General features: G+C 38.3%; 1 protein-coding gene across 3 annotated transcripts in view; it reads left to right on the forward strand.

Moving 5' to 3' along the window:
• Nucleotides 1-23979, forward strand: part of LOC129252905 (uncharacterized) — an 81785-nt gene extending 57806 nt beyond the window's left edge. For all 3 annotated transcript variants that reach the window (XM_054891059.1, XM_054891061.1, XM_054891060.1), the window contains 9 exons: nucleotides 657-785; nucleotides 2677-2981; nucleotides 5274-5466; nucleotides 7237-7386; nucleotides 7558-7701; nucleotides 13682-13975; nucleotides 14115-14368; nucleotides 19134-19464; nucleotides 22943-23979. In XM_054891059.1, coding sequence (XP_054747034.1) covers nucleotides 657-785; nucleotides 2677-2981; nucleotides 5274-5466; nucleotides 7237-7386; nucleotides 7558-7701; nucleotides 13682-13975; nucleotides 14115-14368; nucleotides 19134-19464; nucleotides 22943-23229 — 2087 coding nt within the window. In that variant the 3' untranslated portion in view covers nucleotides 23230-23979. The remainder of the gene's footprint in view (nucleotides 1-656; nucleotides 786-2676; nucleotides 2982-5273; nucleotides 5467-7236; nucleotides 7387-7557; nucleotides 7702-13681; nucleotides 13976-14114; nucleotides 14369-19133; nucleotides 19465-22942) is intronic.
• The last annotated feature ends 840 nt before the right edge of the window (nucleotides 23980-24819 follow it).

Genomic DNA, 24819 nt, shown 5'->3' on the forward strand with positions numbered 1-24819 from the left:
CTTTCTATTCTCTACGTCATGCCTCGTAAACACATACAAATCCAGACCTAATTATGTATGTATAAGTACATACCCAATAAATATTTTGGTTCGATCTGAAGTTGAGAGGATTTGACAGCTAATAATTCTTCTTCTTCCAATTATTCATCGGACGCATATATGATATGAGTCGACTAATCTAGTTAGGTATTATTACCCACATGTAAAAAATAGGTCAGTCCACAATGTATTTTAAACAGCTTGGCATGCCACTTGCAAATAGCTTTGACAACGCAACATATAAATTATATGGTGGCTATCATACTTTGCAAATGTCATGACGCCAAGCCATTTGCACTTGTTTGTGAGCTACCCTAATATGTAAAATTAATGTTTCTAATTTCTAATCTTACCAAGTTTTAATTAAAAATATTTCTTTCTTTTGAACTCTCCATTTCTACTCCAAAACATCATTCGCAACAATACTGCTTCACGATGCACTGGCAAAATGCTGCTTTTTTGCATGCCTGCAATTCACTATTTCCTGTATTCAACTGCTGATTTACATAAATATTCTATAATTGTAAAACAAATCAATGTCGCCTGACTGCTGTTGTGAACTCATGTGATTTGTGGGCTGGCTTTCGATCATATATACATACAACAACACCATACAGCGCTTTTATCAGCAACACTGCGTACATATCAAAAAGCAGCTTGCGATACCGATCAAGTGGCTATTGCTTGCCCGCGTGGCACCAGCATATCAATTGAATTCGCACAGTACAATAATTTCAAAAACAAAGGTAAGTACTTTAAAAGCTATTATCGTTAAGTATTTTTGTTGTAGTATGCGAGAAATCGTCTATTTTTAGATTTTCTAAGAATAAATAAATAAATGTCATGTGGATATTTAATAGTCGAACGGCCCACCAGGGCTGAAGGGGTGGTCCGCAAATTACCTGTGTGATCGACACTCGTGAATAATATTTCGAAATTAAAATTTAAGACAGAGCACGATAATGCAAGGAGTGCCGTAGTGTGGTGTACCTGTAATCCTTATTTTTCACTTTTTGCAACTCGAAGCCTCCTCAAGCATCAGAGGGAGTTTCAGTGATCTCTTACGCTGATGATTGCTCGATAATGGCGTCCGGAAATTTCATCGAAGGCGTGTATTCTAAACTGAACGACTTTTTTTCACGCTTTCTTGTTTTCTCACTGGGAGGAATCTCCAACATTATCACAAAATCTACGGCAATCCTATTTACCACCTGGACGAAGAAGGTTAAACTAGAGTTAAAGTTGATGATGCACCAAAACCGACTGGAAACAACCCCAAACTATTGGGTGTTAACTTCGATTGATTGCTCTACCTCTCGGCGCATACAAACGCAAGCAAGGCTGGTCTATATCACGTAGGCGAACAGTAGGTGGACCACAGAGCCCACTTGTGAGATAAATATATAGGTCTCGCCCAGAAGGTGAGAACACAGAACTAGATCCTTCATCAATATAGACTAGACTTCTATTAGCACCAGTAAAATATGGGTACCTTTCCGAGAAGGAGACTGTTGAGCACTTTCTCTGTAAATGTCCGGGTTTGGAAGCTAGATGATTAAGGCCACTGGGTGTTCTTTTCTTCAACAGCCTGGGACAATGTGCCAACCTAAATCCCATCAATATTCTTCATTACATCAATAGCTCTGGCTGGCTGTAGATATCTGCCTGTTCTAGGTCTCATAATGGTATCGAAACGGCGCTTTAGTGTTACTTGGGAGTGCCAGATGGGTCCTTCTACCATTTCACCTACCTACCAGTAGCTGGAATTATCACCGGATACTGCCTATTTGAAACGGGTGTTCACCTTTAAAGGCTTCGCACCTGTAGAAATGAGGAGGAAGTAGATCCTGTTGAACACTTCTTCTGCTCTTGCCAGAACGCTATACCACTTTCTAACATTTTTCTACTTTGAATGATGGTAGGCTTGGAATCTGCAACCATGCACAATTTTTCATCGCCTATCAGCGAGAACAGATGGTTTCACCAGATTGGGGATTATAAAGGATACTTGCCCCTGCAAACACTTAAACCCTGGTGCGAATGGTAGTCACAGTCGAACCCATTCGGTTACGGAGGCCACAGATATGTATATAACAACTTAAATCGCAACTCACAATACCATACAAAAAAATTTTTTTTTTGTTTGTTCTCGACATTAGAAATAAATAAATAAATAATTGGCGCGGACATCTTTTAGGTGTTTGGCCGAGCTTCTCATCACATTTGTGGCGGGTGTTGTTTTGTTTTAAACCAACTACTAACGGCACGTGGATTTTTATGAGGAGCTTTTTCATGGCAGATATACACTTGGAGGTTTGCCATTGCCTGACGAGGGCGACCGCTATTAGGAAAAACTTTTTAATTTTGGGGTTTCACGGAGACTCGAATCTATGCACTCCGGAATGGTAGTCACGCACCAACGCATTCGGCTACAGTGGCAATGTTTTAGGCATTATTTTACACTTGTTCGTTGCTTTTTGACATCGTTTGCAGGCGGAGCCCATTTTTATGTCGGACATTGCGTGAACTCTTAGACTTTGTTCGCGAGTGCTTGATTCTCTTTATTATTGTTTCGTGTATTATTAATTGTCAAATATTTTAACGCTATAAATTTAATTTTTCTTGGTTTTTATTCAGATGGATTCAGCATCGATGAGCTATGCCCACTGCATCATACTGCCAAACCAGTACAAGCGAAAGCTAAGCACCTACTGCGTGGATCTACGTTTGGTTCTCCAGGTCAGAAAATTTCAACTACTCAATACACCTACAACGGGTACAGCCAGGCCATACCAGCCACGGAAATACCAAGCACAAGCTCACAAACGGATACAGTTATGACAGAAATAGAAGAAAACGGAGTGCGTCCAGAAAACGCTTCAAGTAGCAATATTACTGACGATATACACTCTGAAAATTGCATGTGGCCAAATGCGTTGCAGGTAATGTTTTATTTATCGCAATTATGGAATTGAAATTTTCGTTCGCATTTCGCATGCACACCATAATTGAATCAAATTTGGAATAAATCCAAGTATTTTTCATGAAATGAACAGGATGAGAGCGGAGAGCATCATCAGTGATTTATTTAAAATTTAGAATATTTCGATTTATAATCAGTGCTATACATAAATAGTAATAAGTAGTAAACATTCAGAGTGGATCCAATAGACTTCGGTCTTCGGCCTACACCCAACCCAGTAGGTCTCAGTCAAAGCTTTCCAAAGTCTTAAACGAGGTGTCGAGGGAGCACCTGGCGCTGGACGTTATCGACACGGGGCACCCTGACAGTAACATAGCTCCTGATAACCGGAGGTCAGTTCTAATTGGTCTCTGTGAAGTTTATAAGGTTATTCTTACGAGAATTCATGTCGCGGTACCGGAAAACCGGGATAGCGGCTGAAATTAGGACCGTGTGCAACTTATACCATGCGCCAATGAGCACTCGGCCAAGCTTTACAAGGAATCCATCTGTTCTGTTAAGGTCTGGATGCCAGTTGAATTATCCAATCCACAGGGACCTCTGGAGCTTATCGAACTTGGTTACGATGGACTATCCATCGTTGGCTGAAATATATTTCGAGTTGGCGTGGGCAAAAGAGAGAGATGCAAAGCTACGATGCTTTTGTTATTAACGAACCTGTGTTCCTAGCTCTCGCGAACTGTGATGGAGTACTAAGAGATATTGCTGTAGCTGTAGCAGCTAGATTGCATTGACTGACGCAAAGCAAACCTCAAAAATTGTTTAAGAATGTAAGAAGAAGCTTAAACAGCTTATATGGGTTATAGGACACCAAGGTGTATAAGAAAATGAAATTGCCGATGAATTGGCCAACTGCGGATCAGCGGTTGCCCCACAGGGACGGATCGGCGATTATGTATGCAATTTACATAAAGTGTCCAGTCAAGAATCTAGCCCATGGGGTCAGCATATGACCACCATTGGAATCATTGAATACTCGATTTACCTATCTGTGTCCTCTAACCTGGCGCAGGGCTACGGATTTTGCGTTCCGATGTCATGAGAATGAGTAAAATTCGTTCTCTCAAGCTGGAGAATATTTTCAGATTTGCCAAAGATTTCACCGGACTAGCTATCTCTATTCTATCCTAACTTTTTCTCTCTGTCACTTCTCTCTTTCTCCCCTTGACTATTAACCCTTTTACTTTACAGAGCTTTAAACACAAAGGACTTTTTAGTGTGAGTGCTTTAGGAGTTACCATTCTCTTGGTGCTTCTTGGTTCGCCTTTTTCAAATTTCAATTTCAAGCTACAGCTTTAACTCCATTATAAATGAGTCCAATCAAGGTCCTCAAGTAGGATGAGCCACCAAGGGTTTAGTGAGGCTACGCATCTAGCGGACTTGTTGAACCAAATACGGTGGAGGGAGCCATAGTGGGCAACGCCGAGAGCGAACCTTCTCTTTCTGACACCTTAGCCCCAAAACCTTCAGGAGGCAGCGAATATACCCGACACCACGTCAGGCACCGAGAGCGATACGTTCTGAAATGCAGGTAATCGTTGCTACTAAGAGGACTTTTTTGGGTTAGTTGCGCACACTTTTTGATTTCCCTAGAAGAAGGTAAGATACAACTTCGGAACATTGCGGAACAAATAGCGGAATGACAAAAAACTTATAATATTTAAAAATAAAAATATATCATATATCACACATATAGAGGGTGGGCCATCAAATGTTTGATTCTTGAACTACCGATTGTTTTAAAGCAGCCACTAAAATGCATTGATATTAAAAGAGAAAGTTAAGTTAACATCCGTGGTTCACGAAATTGGTTTATTTACGCTTGAACCATTAGGGAATCATTGAAAGTTTACTTGCAAAATGGTGAATCACCTTCCGACACTGCAAGAAAATTACGTTCCTAATTCGGTAGAAGAGAAGCGCCCTTGGATCAATTGGTTCATCGTCTCTATTGAATACAACAACAAGTTATCGAGTTTGTACAGTGCGCACAGCCGAAAAGATTGTTGCTGTTGCTGAACGTGTGCAAGAACAACCAAGTACATCAACTCCCGTCGTCGTTCTAGGAGTTGAACACTTCACGCCCATCTTAGTTGAGCTTTGCGACTCAGCTATCATATTGCCTCTTTCAAGTTTCAAATGTTAGATAGCCTGTTTGTTCGCGTTTGTTATAATATATAAGTGTTTGTGCCTAATGTATTCTCTATAATATCAAAATGTTTATCAAAAATGTTACCATTCTATCTTGCAGTACTCACTGTTGCAGACGGTCGTTGAAGCATGCCAAAAAAAGAAACACTGCAAATTCAATGGTGCTCCACACTACTATCGACTGACCACAACTGGCGACGCTAGCAGTAATTATAGTAGGACTAGCAACATAAGTGTGGACCCCTGCCATAAACGCCGCAAAATCGTTGAAGTGGCTTATAAATGTCGTCCATGTAAGTGATCTCATTTAACAAACAAATTTCTTTGTATTTATTTGTAATGCCGATTTACAACATCTTGATATTCCTAGAGATTTTTAGTATAGGAGGTCCTATTATAGAAAGTTTCCTTCTGCGAATGAATGATATCGGGATTGTTTTTTTCGGATTTATTGAAATACTTTTGTTGCCGCACAACTTCTGGGTTATGCGTAGGGCTTGTTGCAAGAGGTTCGATATAAGGAAACAATATTAATGTACATATGTGTTGCTGCTATTTCCATGCAGATTTTTCTGACCTGAGCATGGACAACACCCAGTGATTATTCATTGGATTTATGCCCCTTCTTCAGCATAGCTTTTTGAAATCCTTGATAAGACGAATTGTCAAAAGCCCTTGAGCTGTTGACATGGTTCGAATCTCGATGAAACACCAAATAAAGAAAAAGTCGTTTCTAATAGCGGTCGCCCCTAGGCAAGCAATGACAAACCTCCAAGTGTATTTCTGCTATGAAAAAGCTCCTCATAAAAAATATCTGCCGTTCGGAGTCGGCTCGAAGCTGTAGGTCCCTCCATTTGTGGAACAACATCAAGATGCACGCGGAGGAGGAGCTTGGCCAAACACCCAAAAAGGGTGTACGCGCTAATTATATATATATATAATCGTGAGGTGAGTGGGTTTGAGATAGCATGTGAATAGGTGGCTAGTAATGTGCGATGTACCTTCACAAGTCGGACATATATGGAATAAGTCGGGGTTGAGGCTGGATAACTAAAAGTTTTACCTGCTACAATATTCAGACCTGCTACAATATTCAGACCAAAGTTATGCGGTTCTCACAAGGCAGCTGCACCTCTTCGTCTGCAATGGGTGGTGGTTGGACTCCGATAACGGCATTCAGGGGTCGAGAGCTTAGGAATGTGGTGAGAGTCTCTCGATGAATGCCTTTTAATGTCTGTTTGTATGCTGTCGAATTCAGAAGTTGCAGTCGTGTTTGGTCCTGGATCTCGTCGGTGTAGTCGAAGAGATATCTCCTGATTCGCCTGAAAGGTAGCTGTAGGGTGGTCGCAAATGTATGTAGGGATGATTCCTGCGGTAGCACCCAAACAGGAATTGCTTGCTGAGAATTTTGGTTGTGGTACTTAACCGGGAGCATGGAAGCCTCATTGTGAAGGTGTTGTAGGGCAGATATCCCGTGGCTGTCCTGTTAGGAGTATCAGACGGGCGCAGCGTAATTTAGTACCAAACGGCCAATTGCTTTAAATGCTGCCAGCAACACTTCTTTGTCTTTGTCTCAAGAGCTGCTGGGTAGCGATTTTAAGACCTTGTTGCGGTTTTGGACCTTAGTAGAAATTGCGGTTGTTTTCGCCGGGAAGAAGAGGCAAATGTCGAAGGCGACACCCAACATTTTGGTGGTTTGCTGCCAACATTAGAACATTCACAAAGAATTTAACCCGCCTTAGACACCTTTTTTATGACCTTCGGTTGTGCACCCGGGACTTGGCTTTTTTCGTTCTGTTCGTGGATCTTTTTTAAAAGGGTATATCCGTAAATCGATAGAAAATTAAATTTTAAGAAGCTACCTGGAAGCTCGAGTTGTTAGCTGTAATAGAAATATGTTGAATTCACGTCCAAAGTCGAAAAAGTCTGGGCGCCCAACGGAGGGTTGAATCAGTGCCTACTCCTTTTTATATTCTAAGATAAATATAAATTTTAAAATTTGTTCAGTTTATATGAACGTTACATAAATAGTAAATATTCCACATTTCCCGTACTTTGTGCAGATGAATTCCGCAGTAAAGTCGCCTGCCACAATGATGTAGCTCAGTTGGAATGCAACCCTTATTCTCGCATTGCGGTCTACAGCGCAAGCTTTGGACGCACAGAGTATGAAAGTATTCAATGCCCACAACCACAAGGAGTTCGTGAAGAAAGTAAGTACGAAATTCGAAAATTGTTGTTAAAGCTTTCTTTCATTTATAAAGGCTAATATATTAAATATGGCTTTATGAAATAATCTTCAGTACAGAGCTCTGATTATGTTTAATTATAAATGCTGAAGTACAAGCAATTCTTAGGATTTCCTGCTTCTCTTGATATTTTAGCTTGCCAAGCATCCTATGCCACCGAAACAGTGATGCAGATTTGTCATGGACGGCGCCGATGCAATTTAGCTGCGGATGCGAACACTTTCGGGTCTCCGTGCAAGCGAAACTCGCGAATGTATCTGAAAGTGGTTTACACCTGTGGTACGTAAAATTTGTTTAAGTCTGCACGTCGCTACGTATTCTAGATGTAGGGAGCCGAGCTTATCCTTCTATTTGTTGGGTGCGTCTTGATGGTGTCTCAGAAATGGAGTTCAGTTTAGTTTTATGCCACCTTCGAATGACCGAAGTTCCTTAGGGGAAGCTTTTTCGTCTACACAGTGTGCATTGAACCTGGAAACAAGGTGGTAGTCCGGCACAAATGCATATTATTATTCTAATTGTAGAGATTATTGTTATTATTATTGTGGCCGCCATACCCGAGCGGGTTTATGCATGATTAACAATGGGTTAGAGCTGGTTTCAAAGTTCACTGTGGGTATGGAACATCAAAAGATAGAATACTTGTTTCTAATAGCACATACCACCACCTCGCAATGTCAAATCTACGAGTATAGGTATTTCTGCCACTAAAAAGTATCTCATAAAAAACATCTGTCATTCGGAGCCAGTATAAAATTGTAGATACCTCATTTGTAGTACAACATCAAGACACACATCGCAAAATTGAAAGAAAGCCTAGATCAAACCCCACACCAAAGAAGGTATATGCTAAATATATACGTACCTATGTTCTATTATTGCAATTATTATTTTTATTATTATTATTATTATTTTGTTTCCGTTATATTATAAAGCTATTGGATACCAACATTCCTCGCCTAAATTGTCATGTACGAGTAATATCAATGTCAATAACACTCAATTTTTGGATTTTCTTTTATCAATTCCATTCTCCTATTACAGGGTCCGGCCCTCGAAGTGTAACCAATTAAAAAGGCCATAAATTTAGTTTGAAACATTACTTTTATTCATTTGAAAGTAAAAAATGTGTGAAAATAATACAAAATTGAGAATAAATTTACTTTTGCTCGATTTGACTACCGTTTGCCTTGACAATGGCCTTGAGACGGTCCAGAAACGAGAGCTCCCATCTGCGGTTACAGCGGCTCAAACCATTACCTGTGGTGGGTGTTGCCTCCTGGTGACCAATCGATGACTCAACTTCTCGTATGAACGCTCGATCGAATAAACCCTATCGTTTTGGGAGTTTACGAATTGCTCAATTTGAAAAATTGTCTGATCAGAAAATACAATGCTCGAAAGTTGATCGCTTTCGGCCAAGCGAAGCAACTCCTTCGCTCCCTCAAGTCTGACTTGTGTCTGCTTTGGTGAGAGATCATGCGCCTTTTGGATCTTGTAAGGATTGACTTTGACATCATTTTGGATTATGCGGTGAATACTATGGCCAGATATTTTCAGTTCTTTCGTCGTTTGATTGGCTTCTTTACTTTTTGAACCATTTTATGTGACGTTGCAGTCTTTCGCAATGCTACCAGTCACCGTTTACTCTCGTCAAAATACTTCCGCGCGCTTGTAAAGAGTACTCTTTTAGCCAATTAACAGACAGTTGATGCCCGTAGATCAGCTGCGCGAGCGCTCTGAAGTTGGTTATACTTCGAGAGCCGCACCCTGTATTTATCTAAGTACACACATGCATACGTACTTAAAGGCACACGTATATGCATGCATACAGTACAGTGGCGGATCCAGGATTTCATAAAGGGGGGGGGGGGGGGGGTCCGGGGTATTTTAGAAGGGTGTTTTTATTAAAAATCAATTTCGTGAATAAAATATGACATTATTCGCGCTGCATGTCGTGACTAGCCGATGAAAAAACTAATAGCTCTAGATATCTTGTAAAAAAAATTCTAAAAATAGTAAAGGACTTTGATTCAAAATTACAAGAATAATTGGCGGTTTTTATACATCGTGGGACACCTTCATAAATAATTACGCCTATTTAAGATACAATATATTATAACATGTGTTGGAGCCAACTTGCAATTCAACCATGTATAGTTTAATTACGAAAAAAATATCAACCCTGTTTGTAACTTCTTTACTTCTTCTTCTTGTATTAATGCTTACTGTGACTCAATTCACTCCAATAAAGTTCTTCAAACGAAACGGTCGTGTTTATATATAATATTATATATTTAATTGCGCTTTTCTCTAACAACATGTGTTGCTATATAACGGCAAGAAAGTTACCATGAAAGAGCCGTTGCAGCTTTTCCTTATCGTAACGGCGACACCCTGTGTACTGTTAACTCGAAATTTTAAATAGCGCGCCAACGAAATCGCGATGACGGCGCCGAGTGATTTTTCCCTAAGTTTTTTTGGTGAATAACTAGGCTATCTTTAAACATGCATGAACATGCTTCTATTCTTTTGTTTCTTTCAACGATCAGAATACATTGCGTCGAGCATTTGTTGACAAGTAGTTAATGTGATTGTTAATACGCCTCCTAACATGAAGAGAACATTATTTTCTTATTTCGAGCGCCTTGATCCAGAATCAGAACCAAAAATAAAAAAGAAGGAAAAACAGGTAAAGTTAAAAATTTGTATCCAAGAACAGTCAGTGTACAGTTGGTGCTCAAATTAATAGAATCACTATGAAAAATTCAAGTTTCAGCCATTTAACTGATAATAATCAAAGAATAGTCTATTTTTAATATGTTGTTTATTAATTTTCTATAATACGACAAAAACAATATTCAAACCAGTCTTTTATTAAAAAAATATCAAAAAAAAAATCAAAAAATCAATATTTTGCGTGAGCACCTCGTGCAGCAATTAAAACCGGAATCCTTTTGGGTATGCTTTCAACGCACTTTAAGCAGTTTGTTTTTATTTGGTCGTCATTTTTCCAAATATTTTGCAGTCTTTCGCTCAGTTGTTCTTTATTTGTAATATTATCTTTCGATATTTCTGTCTTTGTTGACTCTTAAAGGTTCTCAATTGGATTGAGGTCTGGCGAATTTCCTGGCCAATTAAGAACCTGAATTTTTTGCTCTTACAAAAAGCTGCTCACAAAAAGCCAAATATATCGAACGGTAATTTCGACAAAGCAATGATTGCTACAATGTTTCACATTATACAAAAAAGTAGCATTTCCTAACATTTTTGCAAACTACACGTCATTAAACTCGGCAATTTGTTCCTCTACAGTATGATTCTAATAATTTGAGCACCCACTGTAAGTAATTTTAAAAAACTAACATCAGATTCGTAATCAGCGACACCAATGTCGAACCTACATAGTTTTTTAAGCATCTGTTGCGCCATTAAAGAGGGCGTTAAGAAAATGAATTTGCATGTCTAAAAGTCTTAAATTCAAAATAGTATAACTTTTTTTTCATTCATCCTAGAAGTCTTTTAAAAAATGGATTTTAAAGCTACAGAGTATTACTTTGCGATTCCGTTGTGGAAAATAAAAAAAAAAATTTACCTTACTCAAAAAAAATTCATAAAGATGTCCAAAATCGGCATTTCTTGACTATTTAACCCCAAATTGCCAAAAGTCCTGACGTGCTGGAGCATTTTCAAGATCAAATTCGTTTTCAGCACAAAAAAAACTTCAAGAGACACTCGTAGCCGTTTTAGAAATAGGACAAAAATGAAATTACGCAGGCCTGTGTAATTATTCAAAATTTTGAATTGCGTCCGTCGTATTATAATTGTTTTTATTATAAAATAAATTAAAACTGGAAGAAAAATCTAATAAACTGCTAATGCATATAAAAAAATATTGTTTTTTTTAACTTGACTCATACAGAATTGAAACATAAAATTTTAGAGCATGATTCCAATGGGGGGGGGGGTCCGGACCCGAAAACCCCCCCCGTGGATCCGCCACTGATACAGTATATATACTTATTAGTCTTCAAGCATTGAGTAAGTAAGACAGTAGAGTCACAATCACTCAATTTTTGGCAAATGCTCATTATCAGTATATTTCTTTGCTCACCCGTGGTCGCGGCTGCCCACAAATGCCCATTTTATGTTTCTTTTGTCGGTTTTCAGGTTACTGAAGGCCATTTTGAGAGACTAATTTGTGTTTCTCACTAGCACGAAGTCTCATAGTAGAAAAGATGAGCGGGAAAACCGTCAAATTGAGTAGTCAACTGTTTTGTGTAAGAAGAAGAAAAATTAAAAAAATAAATAAATAAATAACAAATAATGACTTTGATGAGTCAAAGTGATCTAAACTCCAACACAAACCCAAATTTTATGGTGTTATTAACTAGAACTATTGATTTCGTTCGAATATTTTCGAACAGCCTGGGCGTATGAGCAACGCGTACCGGTACATCTACTAAGTGGGTGCATGAGCTCGAGTATATCGAGTTTTTTGTAGTAATTTGAGTGATGCCAGTTGTAATTATTTTGAATATTTTAATAACATTTTTTTTTCAGTTTTACAAATTCATTTACACTTCTAACCAAGGCGAATCTTTTAAAGCTGGTATCTGCAAACCAGCTGATTATTATTTTTTCTTTCGCCGTGTCCATATGACTGTCAACACAGAACGAAACAAGGCGAATTAATTCTTTGTTTTCTACTATGCCAATACCTTACCGTGACAATCAAACAAACAAAGCATTGTTGTTGGTCTAGTGAATGCGTCTTGCTTCTCTAATGAATGCGTCTTGTCTCTTTCGTCATTGGAAAGATAAGGCAATGCCGACAAATAAAATTGGCAGGTTTTCTTTAGCTGCTCAAATTGATCAGACGCCTAAAATATTTGAACACACATTTGAGCAGTAGAGTAATGAACGAAATTCGAGCGCGTAGAGCTACTCGCCTGCTCCATACCTGGGCATTTAGAGCTCTATTTATTACTAACCCATCCGCAATCAATTTTGATTGGAATACAATGTATTCTTTCTTCATGCTTGCTATCTTTCATACATGAGTAAGTAGCGGAGGTAATCGAATCTTTGACCTATGAGCAAGCAATCAAACTAACTAATTCGTAAATGAGCTCACCTAGAAGCTCAGCAAACAAGCTTCGGTTATCCTCACTCTATATGTGCTAAGTTATTGTTATTATTATTTTACAGGGTTTGATTGAAAAGTAATGAGCCTTATTTTTTTAAGCAGTTTTATTAAACCGTTTGGCTTATACAACTAATATTCTTCAAAATAGGACCCTTGAGCGTCAATACACCGCTGGTAGCGGTCCTTTTACTGCAGGAAACATTTTTTAAACTCATCCGCCGGAATCGCGTTCAATTCGGCTGTCACTGTTTTTTGGATCATCTCGATGGAGTCGAAACGCCTCCTCCTGTCCGTAGGAGACAGGTCTGGGCTGTAGAGAGGGTGGGGAAGCACCGGAACTCCCACCTTGGCCAATGCAGAGGTGCAGAGGAAGGCGGTGCGCGTCGGCGCATTGTCGTGATGAAGGGTCCAATTGTTGACGAGGTCGGGCCGAACCCGGGCGACGCGGTTTTTCAGCCAAAAATGCCGCGCTTACAGTGCTTGCTGGAGGTACACACTCCTTGTGGACCCGGTTCACATCTTCGCCTGTTTGCGTCATCGAAGGCCTTCCCGATCGCTGTTCGTCTTCGACGTCCTCCCGGCCTTCCTTGAACGACTTGTGCCACCGTTTTACCTGGGCACTGGACAGAGGTTGGTCCCCGTAAACCTCCTTGAGTAGCCCAATGGTTTCGGTACTCGTTTTGTTTAGCTTTACGCAAAATTTGATCGAGTAACGTTGCCCCAACGTTCGCTGCATTTTCGCCACTGCAAAATCCTAACACACTTTTAAAACAGCTTTCACGCGCGGAGCGATGTTGACTGCACCGCTGTTGCCAGCGAACTAGGACCGGTTTCTAGTGGAAGGGGAAGGTAAAACGATCATTTTCCCCCAACAACCGATTCGGTTGATCGCTTGGCAGACGCTCCGCGCGAGAAGGCTCATTACTTTTCAATCAAACCCTGTATTATAAAAATATATATACTAATTTAAACATGTTTCAGAAATTTTGAGATTTAAAATTAAATACTTTTAATTAACTTTGTGCACACCCTACTCATTTGTTTTGTATGCATAAGAACTATAAATATTATTTTAAATGCAATAAATCGAATTAATGTCATATTACCAAATAGTGCCAATGCAAGTTTTAAAGGACCGATACGAATCGGAAATTGAAGGAGACGAGACTGAAGAATTTGAGGGGGATAATGAATTGTATGACGATGAGCTGAGCTACAAGGAATCCGAAGCTATTCCGAAAGTGTACAGCAACAGTACCGCGACATCCGCCAGAACGAATGGTACACAATTTTCCACACCCGCCTCTTTGGACTCCAATAGAGTGAATATATCATTTCATCTTGAAGTTCCGGACAGTGCTGGTATTAATCCTGTTATGACTCATAGTGCTGACTTGAGCTTGGAAGGTGCGCAATTCTTCTAATTTTACCGTACTTTGTATATATGCACATTTACATTAAAAATATGTACACCATTGTACTTTGGTGTAATTATACTTAAATCATTTTTAATAAGGACTTTCGCTTGTTTTGTTTTAAAATGTAGATAACCAAGAGCGACTGTACTTGTATCTATTGTTTGCTGGCTTGGGAGGTGTTATTGTGTGTATAATTATTGTGACAGTTCACGTTTTGATACAAAAGCACCACTCGTTTAGTTCCGAGACGCAAATGTCACCCATAGATGATTCCGGCAACGTTGGTATGGATACCGCAATTCCTAATGGATTCAATGACACGATATCAGAGATAGATGCGGAGATCAACATACAGCCTGTGTCCAGTGTATCGAAAAAAGAGGTACATTTTTAGTTATACTTGTACATATGTAAATGTGAGTGTGGAATAGCAAACACTTTGCTTTTGGTATCGTTTTCATCTTAGTGTTTGAAGCTGTAAGTATTTACGCTGTTTTGGCAGGGTTCAGGCGGGCTGACGCTAATTAGAATTACCTCAAAAAAAAATCCAAACCTTATAAACTCGATTTTCTCAAATGAAATAAAGCTTTCTAATTCTCTGTAATTTTTTATTGTTGGTACATTTGGTCTTTTAATTTTACTCTTTTCAACGCTATGCATTTCGATTACTCTGTGCTCACAAACACACTTGCATAGTCAAATTTGCCGACCTCTGCTGTAGTGTATCAGGTTGTTTGCGAGCTCTCTCAGAACGTCTCGTTAGTTTCACTTCGGGATGATGAGCCGTTGCTGCCTGGGCTTCAGTCATGATCATTGTAAAGATCCATAAGTAAAAATACTCCCAGCTGATTGTCAAAAAATAGCCGGAGCTTAATCACCTGTTTCCTAAACGCGTAGCATGATTGCGTAAAAAATATCTAAATTTCATAGAAAATCGTATCAAACAGTCTTAGAGGTGTCGTACGAATACAGATATTTCTGAATAAAAAACATTATTATAGCTAAGAAATATTTAAAAAAAATTGTCATTGAAAATTTTTCAAGTCAAAGATATTATTTTCTATTTTTTGTCGATAGTCTATTGTTTTTGATGTTACCATAAAAATTCTAATTTGGTATAGCAACACCGCTAATACGCTCAAGTAAAAAGTCCAAGCACACATTGACTTCCTATCAAACTCACACCAAGGATGCCGGTCAAAAAGAAGGAAAAAAGAAGAGTGTATTTACTTGAATTTTTGTATCAGTCACGGCTTAGTCGCTACACCCATGAACAAATCAAGTATGATAGATTACCAGGTTTAGCCTTCAGCTCTTGTGAAAAACGAAATTGAGCGAGTAACTTCGACTTCCACATTATCGGAAATTCAGCAGCGGAATTCTGACCGCTCATTTCACACGTATTCACTCACTCGTCCAATCAGTTATTGTTCAGATAGGAGCGAAGCAACATCAGTAAAAGCTTTGTGGATTTTTTTCGTATATCACTAACACAATCTCAATTTTTTTGTAAACAAACCGTTCTCATGACTCCGGTTACGTCAACCAATCAGCTGATTCTTTCAAATTCGCTGAGAGCCGGTTAACGGTCTGATATTGGTCACACCTTCTGAATTTTTTTCACCAAGTGAACGAATTATTAAACGTGACAACATTATGGGAGCGTCATTGTTAAACAAAAAAAAAAACAAAAAAAAAAAAAAACAACTGCCAGCTGTGAGGCCATACGTATATTACAGTTTTGCTTTTGTTTGTGTTCTGCTGAATGTTTTAAATTAACACAATATTTTCAGTAAATGTAATTCAGTGTTTTCAGTGGATTTAAATAATGTAAAACTTTTTGGGTTAAAATTCGCTATTAACCTTCGGTAGACACACTGGGGTGTGAGTCACCGTCTATTTCATCTGGGTATATACCGTTAGCTGATTTCGTTCTTCGAATTTATGCAATAAGTCCTCAGCAGTTGGTGCGCACCGAATTTATGCAGGTCTCAAAAAGTGATGGGGTGAAATTTACCCCAGTGCGTAGTTCGCGTATTGTTTTCGCATATACAGTTAATGTCAAAAGAAATTGTAATCGTCACCAAAATCAATTATGTCCTCATCTAAATCAGATCACTCTCGCTTTCTTCTAGCGGCCGACTTCTAGACCACATTGACATTATTGCTCTAAAAATCACTGCTTATAGAAATGGAATTAAATAAGATAAAAATTCATTTTTAACAAAACTAAGCTAAATATACATATGTACGTACATACTGTCAGCGTCAAAGGAAAGTGTACACCACAAATTGATAAGTTTTGACTATTATTTACTTTTTTTAATGTTAATGAATTTCATGCAAAAATATAGTTCATACTCTTACTACTACAAAAACAAATATAATGCAACTAACTAACTAACTAATTGCTTACTAACTATTTTTGTATGAATTTGCCATTTACTTGTATTCTGATTAATTTATTTTTAATTTATACACTTTTCTGAAATCCAAGATAGTTTTCCTATATTTATATATTTTTTTAGAATGCAAAGCTTATTTCTGATCTTTGATCTTAGAATAAATTAAAACAAGCAATTTGTTTAATTTTTTTATCTAAATACTTACAAAAAAAAGGGGTACATTAAAACTTTAACTTTGTTTGCGAAAATAATTTGCTGAATCGAGGTGAAACTTAGCCCAGTGTGTCGTTTAAGTAAAAACAAATAGGCGTGTCTATCAAAAATTAATTCGATTGAATCAATAAAATCAATAAAATACATGCATCTCAGTGTTTTTTATTTCAATTAATTTCATGTTACAGTTTCCTAAGCTTCCTATTTCTTAATTGCAATTCATCAAAGACTCTCATCATTGCTGGACTCTCGTCTTTGGTCAGAGTATTTACCCAGCAAGTTCCTCCTTCTCACATATATGTAAGTATCTTCCTCCCTGATTTTGAGAATTTGAGAGTACAGCTTATGGCTCTTATATGCTGTCAGGTTCTCGAAACTGTCGTGCCCCAGGCAGCATAACTGAAAATTATTAATTTTTAATACATCTATTTTCCAGATGGCTAATTTCCAAATTATAATTTGTTCTAGTCGCTGTCTCAATTTTATTTTCAACTCAGAGTCGTTATGTGTTTACTCAAGTGTGCGGTATTTGCATTACTTTTCCTGACATTCGTTTTGCTATTTTTAATTTTGAGAAACAAGCAGCATAAGTTTTTGACGGACATATGTAAGTTCATGGACATATATGTATATGCCTGCACATACATACATACCAAGAGTCGCGAAATCCGCATTTATATGAGAAGAGATACAAGCCAAAAAATTAACCTGATGTTATTTTATTTTGCTTACGAAAACTTAGCAATTCCCATTATTGAGCAAATGCCACCTCTGCCAATCTTCTCAACTAAGCTCAGCTACGCTCTCCTAGCCGTGTTGGAATGGTAAAAACTTCGTAGTCGAGTTTTGGGTGCGTTTGACTGTTTAACGTGCAATTCATTCCCGAACCTCCTCTTTGAAAGCCGCCCGGTGCGGTATACCATCGTGTTTGGTGCAGTAACGATAAAAGGCAGAAGCCCTCAAAGTGGTATGGTTCGGTATACTGCGGTATGATCCAAAGTAGAGTTGGGAAACTAGTTTATTTGTACATATACTTAAACATATATACTAGTACTATCTTATGTCTCAGGCCTTGTTTGCTGGTAAAAATTTTGATAACAAATAATCATTTATCAGAATAGCGACAAATTTTTAATATATTATATTACAAGTTCAAGTTATTCTGTGAAGCCATAGTTGAAGAGCTAATAAATGAATTTATTAAACAGATTCAAATCTACAATGAGAAAGTCGCTAATATCATGTGGTTATTTATGCTTGCTGGAGTATAGTTTTTTACGATGTAATATGGGCTCCATCGGGTTTTACTGATGTGACCAACGTAATCTCAGTTTATGCCAACCTCTGTTGAAAACAAACCGCTGTCATATCACTCTTTACGTCAGCAAATCAGCTGATTCTTTGAAATTCGCTAAGAGCCGATTAACGGTTTGATGTTGGTCACACATTTGTATTCTGCACGTCGTACACAACAGTAGCTTACTGCGCATTAGTTACTACCTACTAGAGTTAAAGCGATAGAGTTAAGGCTTGGACTTTACTTAACCCTCCTTTGGGTACTCGTGTCTGGCCAGACTGACTTTTTCGACTTTAGACGTGAATTTAACATATTTCTATTGAGCTTCCAAGTAGCTTCCTGAAATTTCAGTTTCTATCGATTTATGGATATAACATTTTAAAAAGGATCCTTGAACAGGTCGGAAAAAAGGCCAGATCCGGGTGCCCAACCGAGGGTTGTAGAAAAGGTGTTCAGCGAAGGGCTTATTTTCAGTAAACTTAAAGGTTGTTACTGAGCACGTCGATATTTTCCATCGTCCATGTTTACAATGCTTTATTTTATTTGTTTGTTTGTTTTGCCTTTATTTTCGGCATGATGCGTTTCCATCTTTTATATTTGTACGAAAAATCCACGGGGAAAAGAGTTCAGAAGATATGGCCAGGTCAGACCATTAACCAGCTCTCAGCGAATTTGAAATAATCAGTTGATTGGTTGACGTAGCCGGGGTTATGACAGTGTTTTTTTACGAACAAACTGAGACTGTGTGGGTGATATACGAAAAAAAGTAACACAGTCTCCGCCCATGTTGCTTCGTTGCCGTCTGACCAACGACCGATTGGACGAGTGTGTGAATACGTGTGAAATGAGCGGGTGAGAATTCGGCTGGCAAGTACCCCCCCCCTTACGTTTCAATCAAATTTGCTCTCAAATTTTGTTTACCACCGTGTAATCAATCATTCTTTTTTACGTAAAATACATAGCTTACGAATCTAAAACCTACATCTTTCAATGTATTCTAAGTTAAGTGGAGTTTAGGCTGACCAGAAACACGTGAACCAGAGCTCTTATGTTGACGACACCTTCAAATAGCAATTTGGTAGCTGCGCAAAAGATATGTAGCTAGTTAAAGTTGACTAAATCAGTAGTTTTAAGAGATTCTTTTTTTTAATAATCTGTGTATACGTAATACGTATGCACAAGTCACAAAACGAACTTTATTTCCACACATTTACAAATGCTTTTAATTGTAGAACTATTTAACGTATGGTCCGGATAGTGGCATATATAACGGTCTCGGACCATCTAACAGAGCTCAAAGCTCATCGACGCTCGGACTGCAAGGAAGCACAACTATGCCGCTAAGTGCAGTTGTCGGCGGAACCGGTTCCTCGGCTATAATGAGAAATTCCGAACTATGCGGACCTAGACAATCTCCCGATATCATCGGAATTTCCTCAAAAGCGCAAATACAGGTGGTCACAAACAACGCCATGGATTATCAGACGGGCGTTAGTGGCATACTTGCACCGGCAAGTGTGGTTGGCGGCAAGGGATCGAGTGACAACACTTCACTAAATTGTGGTAAGTTTTATGTTAGATACATTTTTTTATTACATATTAGTTTGCCAGAAGACTTTATCAAAATATGTTATTTTGACGACTTGGAAATTAAAGGTTAAAATTTCTTTGATTTTTTTGTGAAATTGTTTTAAGCTTCGTGAACACGCGCATTGTAGAATAGAATAGTTAACACGCAGGTCTTGCAAAAAACAGATAATGAACAAAATGCCACTACCGATACACAAATATCTGTCTAAAGCTCCGAACGTGCGGTAATCGAATCAAATGTTCGTGGAGGGTTATACAGTTTAATGCCACCTCCGAAAGTGTTTTCATTGCAGAAATAAACTCGGAGATTTGAAGAAATATTTTCATTATTTTTGGTACTTCGTGCCTACAACGGGTCTCGAACCAGGGTACTATCAACTGGTAGTCGCGCACCAACCTATTCGACAACAGAAGACTTTCTACTAAACCTCCTTACTTATTTTAACATCCTGTACATGGGAGTGACCCATATATATAGGGTGACCAGATATGCAAAAAGTAACTGAAATAAAACAACAAGGTTTGAGATGTCAAATTGATTCTTGCTCTGTTCTGAAGCTACGTTAATGCCAATGTAAAGTATGATATATGAAGCACGTCATTTAAATGGCCGCATCGAGTTTTCTGGAGGTGCTTGAAGCGGTCGGTTCGATGGCAAGGTCCAGGATGAGGGCGTTGCGGATCGAAAATTGGTTTGTTAGAGTAAATACACAATTCACGTAGTTCCAGCGAAAATAGTCGATGGGAGTCAAGTCGCATTATCGCGGCGGCCAATTGATTAACGCTCACCACGAAATTACCCAATTGGCAAATTTCTCCTTCACAATTTTAGGCGCCGCATACTGGGGATTTAGCGGAAGAAAGTCAAATTTGCAACATACCACCTACGCAATGTTTAATGGTATTTCTAAATTCCAGAATAGAACCAACAATAAAATCAAAAGGAATTACTAAACTCCGACTTACAGTTTTTTTTTATAGATATGTCAAAAGTATAATTTTTTTATAGTATTGAACTGACTAAGAAAAAACTTCAAAGCGCAAGGTGGTTTTTTTTCTTTTTGCTTGAGCCGACTTCCAATTTTTTATTTTTCATTTAGGGTACGATATTTTTATATATTTTAGCCGGAAGAACAAAGGCTGTAAAGCATTTGATTATCTATTTATAATTAATTTTACGAAAAAAAAAAATCATATTCCTTCATATTCTTGGATCTGCAAGTTGAGCTACATTTACCTACGGTCAGAAACTAGTATCAACGTGTTGCTTAATAGCGTCTCTTTCAGTTTTAATCAATTGCAAGTGCCACCAGGCGCCACTGATTATTTTTTGGCAATGATAATAACTAAACGCTTTCTAGTGTGTGCATAATGATAACGAAACACTTTTAATTTTGTTTTGACATTTTGAGGGTAATTCAGAATTATGAACTTACATGTATCCTGTGCATAAATATTTGCTGGCCTATATTAATAAAAAAAAAATTAAATTTATGAATTTTAAAAAACATTGAAAAACATGAATTTTAAAAAACATTAAATTAAAAAAAAAATAATATATATTAGTTTTTAAACATGTTCTTTTCATACACAAATATATACAACTTCGTTAGTAGTAAAAATGTAAATATTTTTTGGGATGTATACTTTTTTCCGCATCTCTGTACAAAAATCCCCAGTGTGCGCCGCGTCGCTTGTATGGCATGTAGCGCCGTCTTATGGGAACTACAGCTCGGATATAACGATGTTGTTATAAGTCTACGTTAAGGAAGTCTACGTTAACGTTATCTTCTTCCCCATTACAAAAGAAATAAGATCTGATGAGATAAACTTCATCAAACAGTTAATCTTTGTGGATGAATTGATGTTTGTCGAACAATTGCGGATTTTGTTCGCTCCAGTAGTAACAATTTTGATTGTTGACAAAGCTGCTGAGCTAAAAATGTGTCTCGTGGGTGACCGTCGACCTCATATCGAAATCCACGTTGCCTATTTACAACCGGAATTTCAATAATATTTTTTATTCATAATTTCCACACGTTCGGAAAGCGTGAAGAAGTGGCAAATCTTATTGAATATTTTGACAGCTGCTGAAAATCAACTATCAGTGCTGCCTAGTCACCCTTTAGTAGGTAGGTAGGTTAGATGGCAAGAGTACCACGAGTACACTGCAAGTAGCACTAGTGTTTGTTGGTGTAGTGGATGGGAAAAACGAGATCTAGGCTGGAGAACTGCCTCAGGCTATCCCCGAAAAGCACATTAAAGAATCTCGAACGCCTAGCTGCCAGACCCGGACATTTGCCAAGAAAGTGTTCAACAGTCTCTTACTCTGCCGGATCCCCACAGCTTCTGCAATGGGGGTTGTACGGAAGTCCAAGCTTCTCTGCATGAGTTCCGGGCATCCAGTGACCGGTGAACACCGCTAAGAGTTTGGAAATTGAATGTCAGGGGATCACCAGCACTTTAAGCGTCCTACTTCTGTTTACTGAGGCCAAAGTGTTTTTGAGATAGCGCACGATAAGATATAACTCTATCTGTCTTCCGCTTTTATAAGAAAGAAATTGTGCATCTTCCCTTAAAAAACGGTCAAGGGGCACCGATGTCTGAGATGGAGACAACTGCAACCGGTTCTGTCAACCCTTTCCTGGCAATCTCATCGGCAATCGACAATCGGCATCGCTTTACCGATGGTCACCCTTTATAATTTGAAAATTTTTTCTTAGGGCTGGTTACACGGAATGATTTTAACACAACACCACTCCCTATTGTTAAATGGAGACTATGGAGACCGTACCAAATAGGTCTGTCTAATCGGATTGAGAGAGTTCAGAAAGTCTTTCTTCGTTTTGCGCTCCTATCTTTAAACTTTTCTGAACCTGTACCATCGTACCGCTCTCGATGTTTATTGATTGACTTGAAACCACTTGATAGCAGACGATCTTTTCTATCGTGGTCATTTATTATTCGTATCATTTCTGGATCTATTGATTGTCCTCCCCTTTTAAGTAAAATTCAATTTAATACACCCAATATGAGGCTAAGACAGTACGAAACCTTTAAAATTGGCTTCTCGAGAACCAACTATGGGGTGAATGCTCCGATTTCTAGGGCATGTGCAGATTTAAATATGTTTTTCAATTCTTCCGGTGCTGATTTTACATGGCCGTATGGGATCTTAGTCAATCATCTAAATCGTTCTTTTCCTAGTAACTACTAAACTATTGTACATTAGCTTAATATAGTCTGTAAGAATGTATCCATTTAAAGACAATAAATAAATAAATAAATAAATAAATAAAATAGTGTATTAGCCATTAAGTTAATTAAATATTTGACTCTCCCACATTGGGGAATTCTGATATTTATGTTAACTCACATAACAGCTAAACCGATGCTAAACTTCATAATCTTTTAGATCATTGCACGACTACAAAATTTCTTTTCTTTCTAGGCACTGCTATTCCAATGGCATCAATAGCACAATACACAAACACGCCAACAATTCGTGCAGGCTATTTCATCAACGCAGAGGGAATACTGAAGCGACCCCCAAATCTTCAAACCCCGCCAATGACAACGTCTACTGCCAACAATCAGTATTTTACAACGTCAACATTAGGTCGCATGAAAACATCCGCAATTCCTTCCGTACTGCAGCAGCAACTGTCTTATGATGGCACCGCTCCACGTACTTTATCGACTGGCGTCCCAGTAAACTCCCAATTCTATTATGGATGACGAAATTCACAGGGAGGTGTAAAAATAAAATCTCTCACGAGTGATACCTCTTGCCACAAAGTCGAAGCTATCGCCCACCTCTCATGTAATGCATCGAAAGTGCAGAAAGAGAAATTCAATGAGAGCAGCAATGAAAATGACAATCCCGGTGCCAGCCACGAGGACGAAACGTCAGCGAAGATGCAGGACACAGTGTAGCCGAATCAGTCTTGGCTCAGGAAACGCAGATAGCAACTAATGGCATGCAATCTGATAGAATAAAACTTATTGCTTTTGAAGGGGACTAAACTATTTATGAACTGGCAAAAGACATAGAATTATAAATCGTTATTTCGAGATATGTATGTATGTATAAGTATAGGACTCGACATACATTCACATATGTATTTTATATGTATGCATGTACGACACGCACACGAGCATATTACGTATAATATGTATGTATGTATAAATATGTGATGGGATGGTGTAAGCAGTTGGTTTATGTATTAAGAAAATAGCATTAAGATAGTATACAGGGTGGCCCATATAGTGATTTATCTTTGAAAATTCGAACAAATGAACGAAACTAGATTTTTTCCGGTATTTATTGGTTTATTCGAACATTCGCATTATTTACGGAACATGATTTCATTCAAGTGTCTGCCTCGGTTGGCTTCACAGTAGCGCATCCTGTTAACACCCAGCTTACCAAGACTTCGTGCTCTATCTCACTCATGGCTTCCTCGATAATAATCTTAAGGGACTGATCCGTTAATGGGTTGTTCGTTAATTCGGTTCTTCACTGCACCGCACAAAATTGTCTAAGGCGTCATATCGCTGCTTCGAGGTGGCCACTTGAAATCGCCTAGAAGGCTGATAATACGAATAGCGCACTTGGTAAAAGCTCTATTGTGGCGTGATGTGCCACTCTTCTGAAACCAAAGATCACACAAGTCCATGCCTTTAATTTTCGGCCTCAAAAAATCGTTGATCGTGTCTCTGCAGCGCTCACTGTTGGCCGAAATGGCGTTTTCAGCTGGATTTTCTAAGAAAATTGTGCCAATTATGCCATCGCTCCAAAATCAGTAACAAACTGTCACTCTCTGGCAATACATTTGTGTTTATAATCAGATGCAGGTTTTTCGATCAACAGTCCAAGCGGCAGTTTTGCTGTTGAGCCATCGTGATGAAATGTGCTTTGTCAGAAAAGATGATTTTTCGAGCAAAATCGTTGTTCATTAAGTTTGTAATACTTACCAAGATTGTTAACGCGTAAATCGATTGATTTGATTTCGATATGAAACTGACTTTCTGTCAAAAGAGCTGTCAATATATCATATGATTAGGGCTCTCGCCTCATTTGAAATAGTGTTTTTTGGGTGTTTCTTTAGAAGCGTGTAAAACGGAAACGAAAAAGCTTTTTATTTTCGCTTTCAGAATTTTATTCTTTGATCCATTGTTAAAAAATAAAAATTTTGTTTGTCCAAACGAGGTTCGTTCAAAAAGTTGTCACCCTTCAAAAAATGGTTTTCCAAACAAAGGTAAGGCCAGCGACACTGATTTCGGATGTCTGAAATCAAAAAGATTCTTGTTCACTATGAATGTCTT

This window comes from Anastrepha obliqua, chromosome 1 (assembly GCF_027943255.1).
Source record: "Anastrepha obliqua isolate idAnaObli1 chromosome 1, idAnaObli1_1.0, whole genome shotgun sequence".
Classification (NCBI taxonomy): Eukaryota; Metazoa; Arthropoda; class Insecta; order Diptera; family Tephritidae; genus Anastrepha; species Anastrepha obliqua.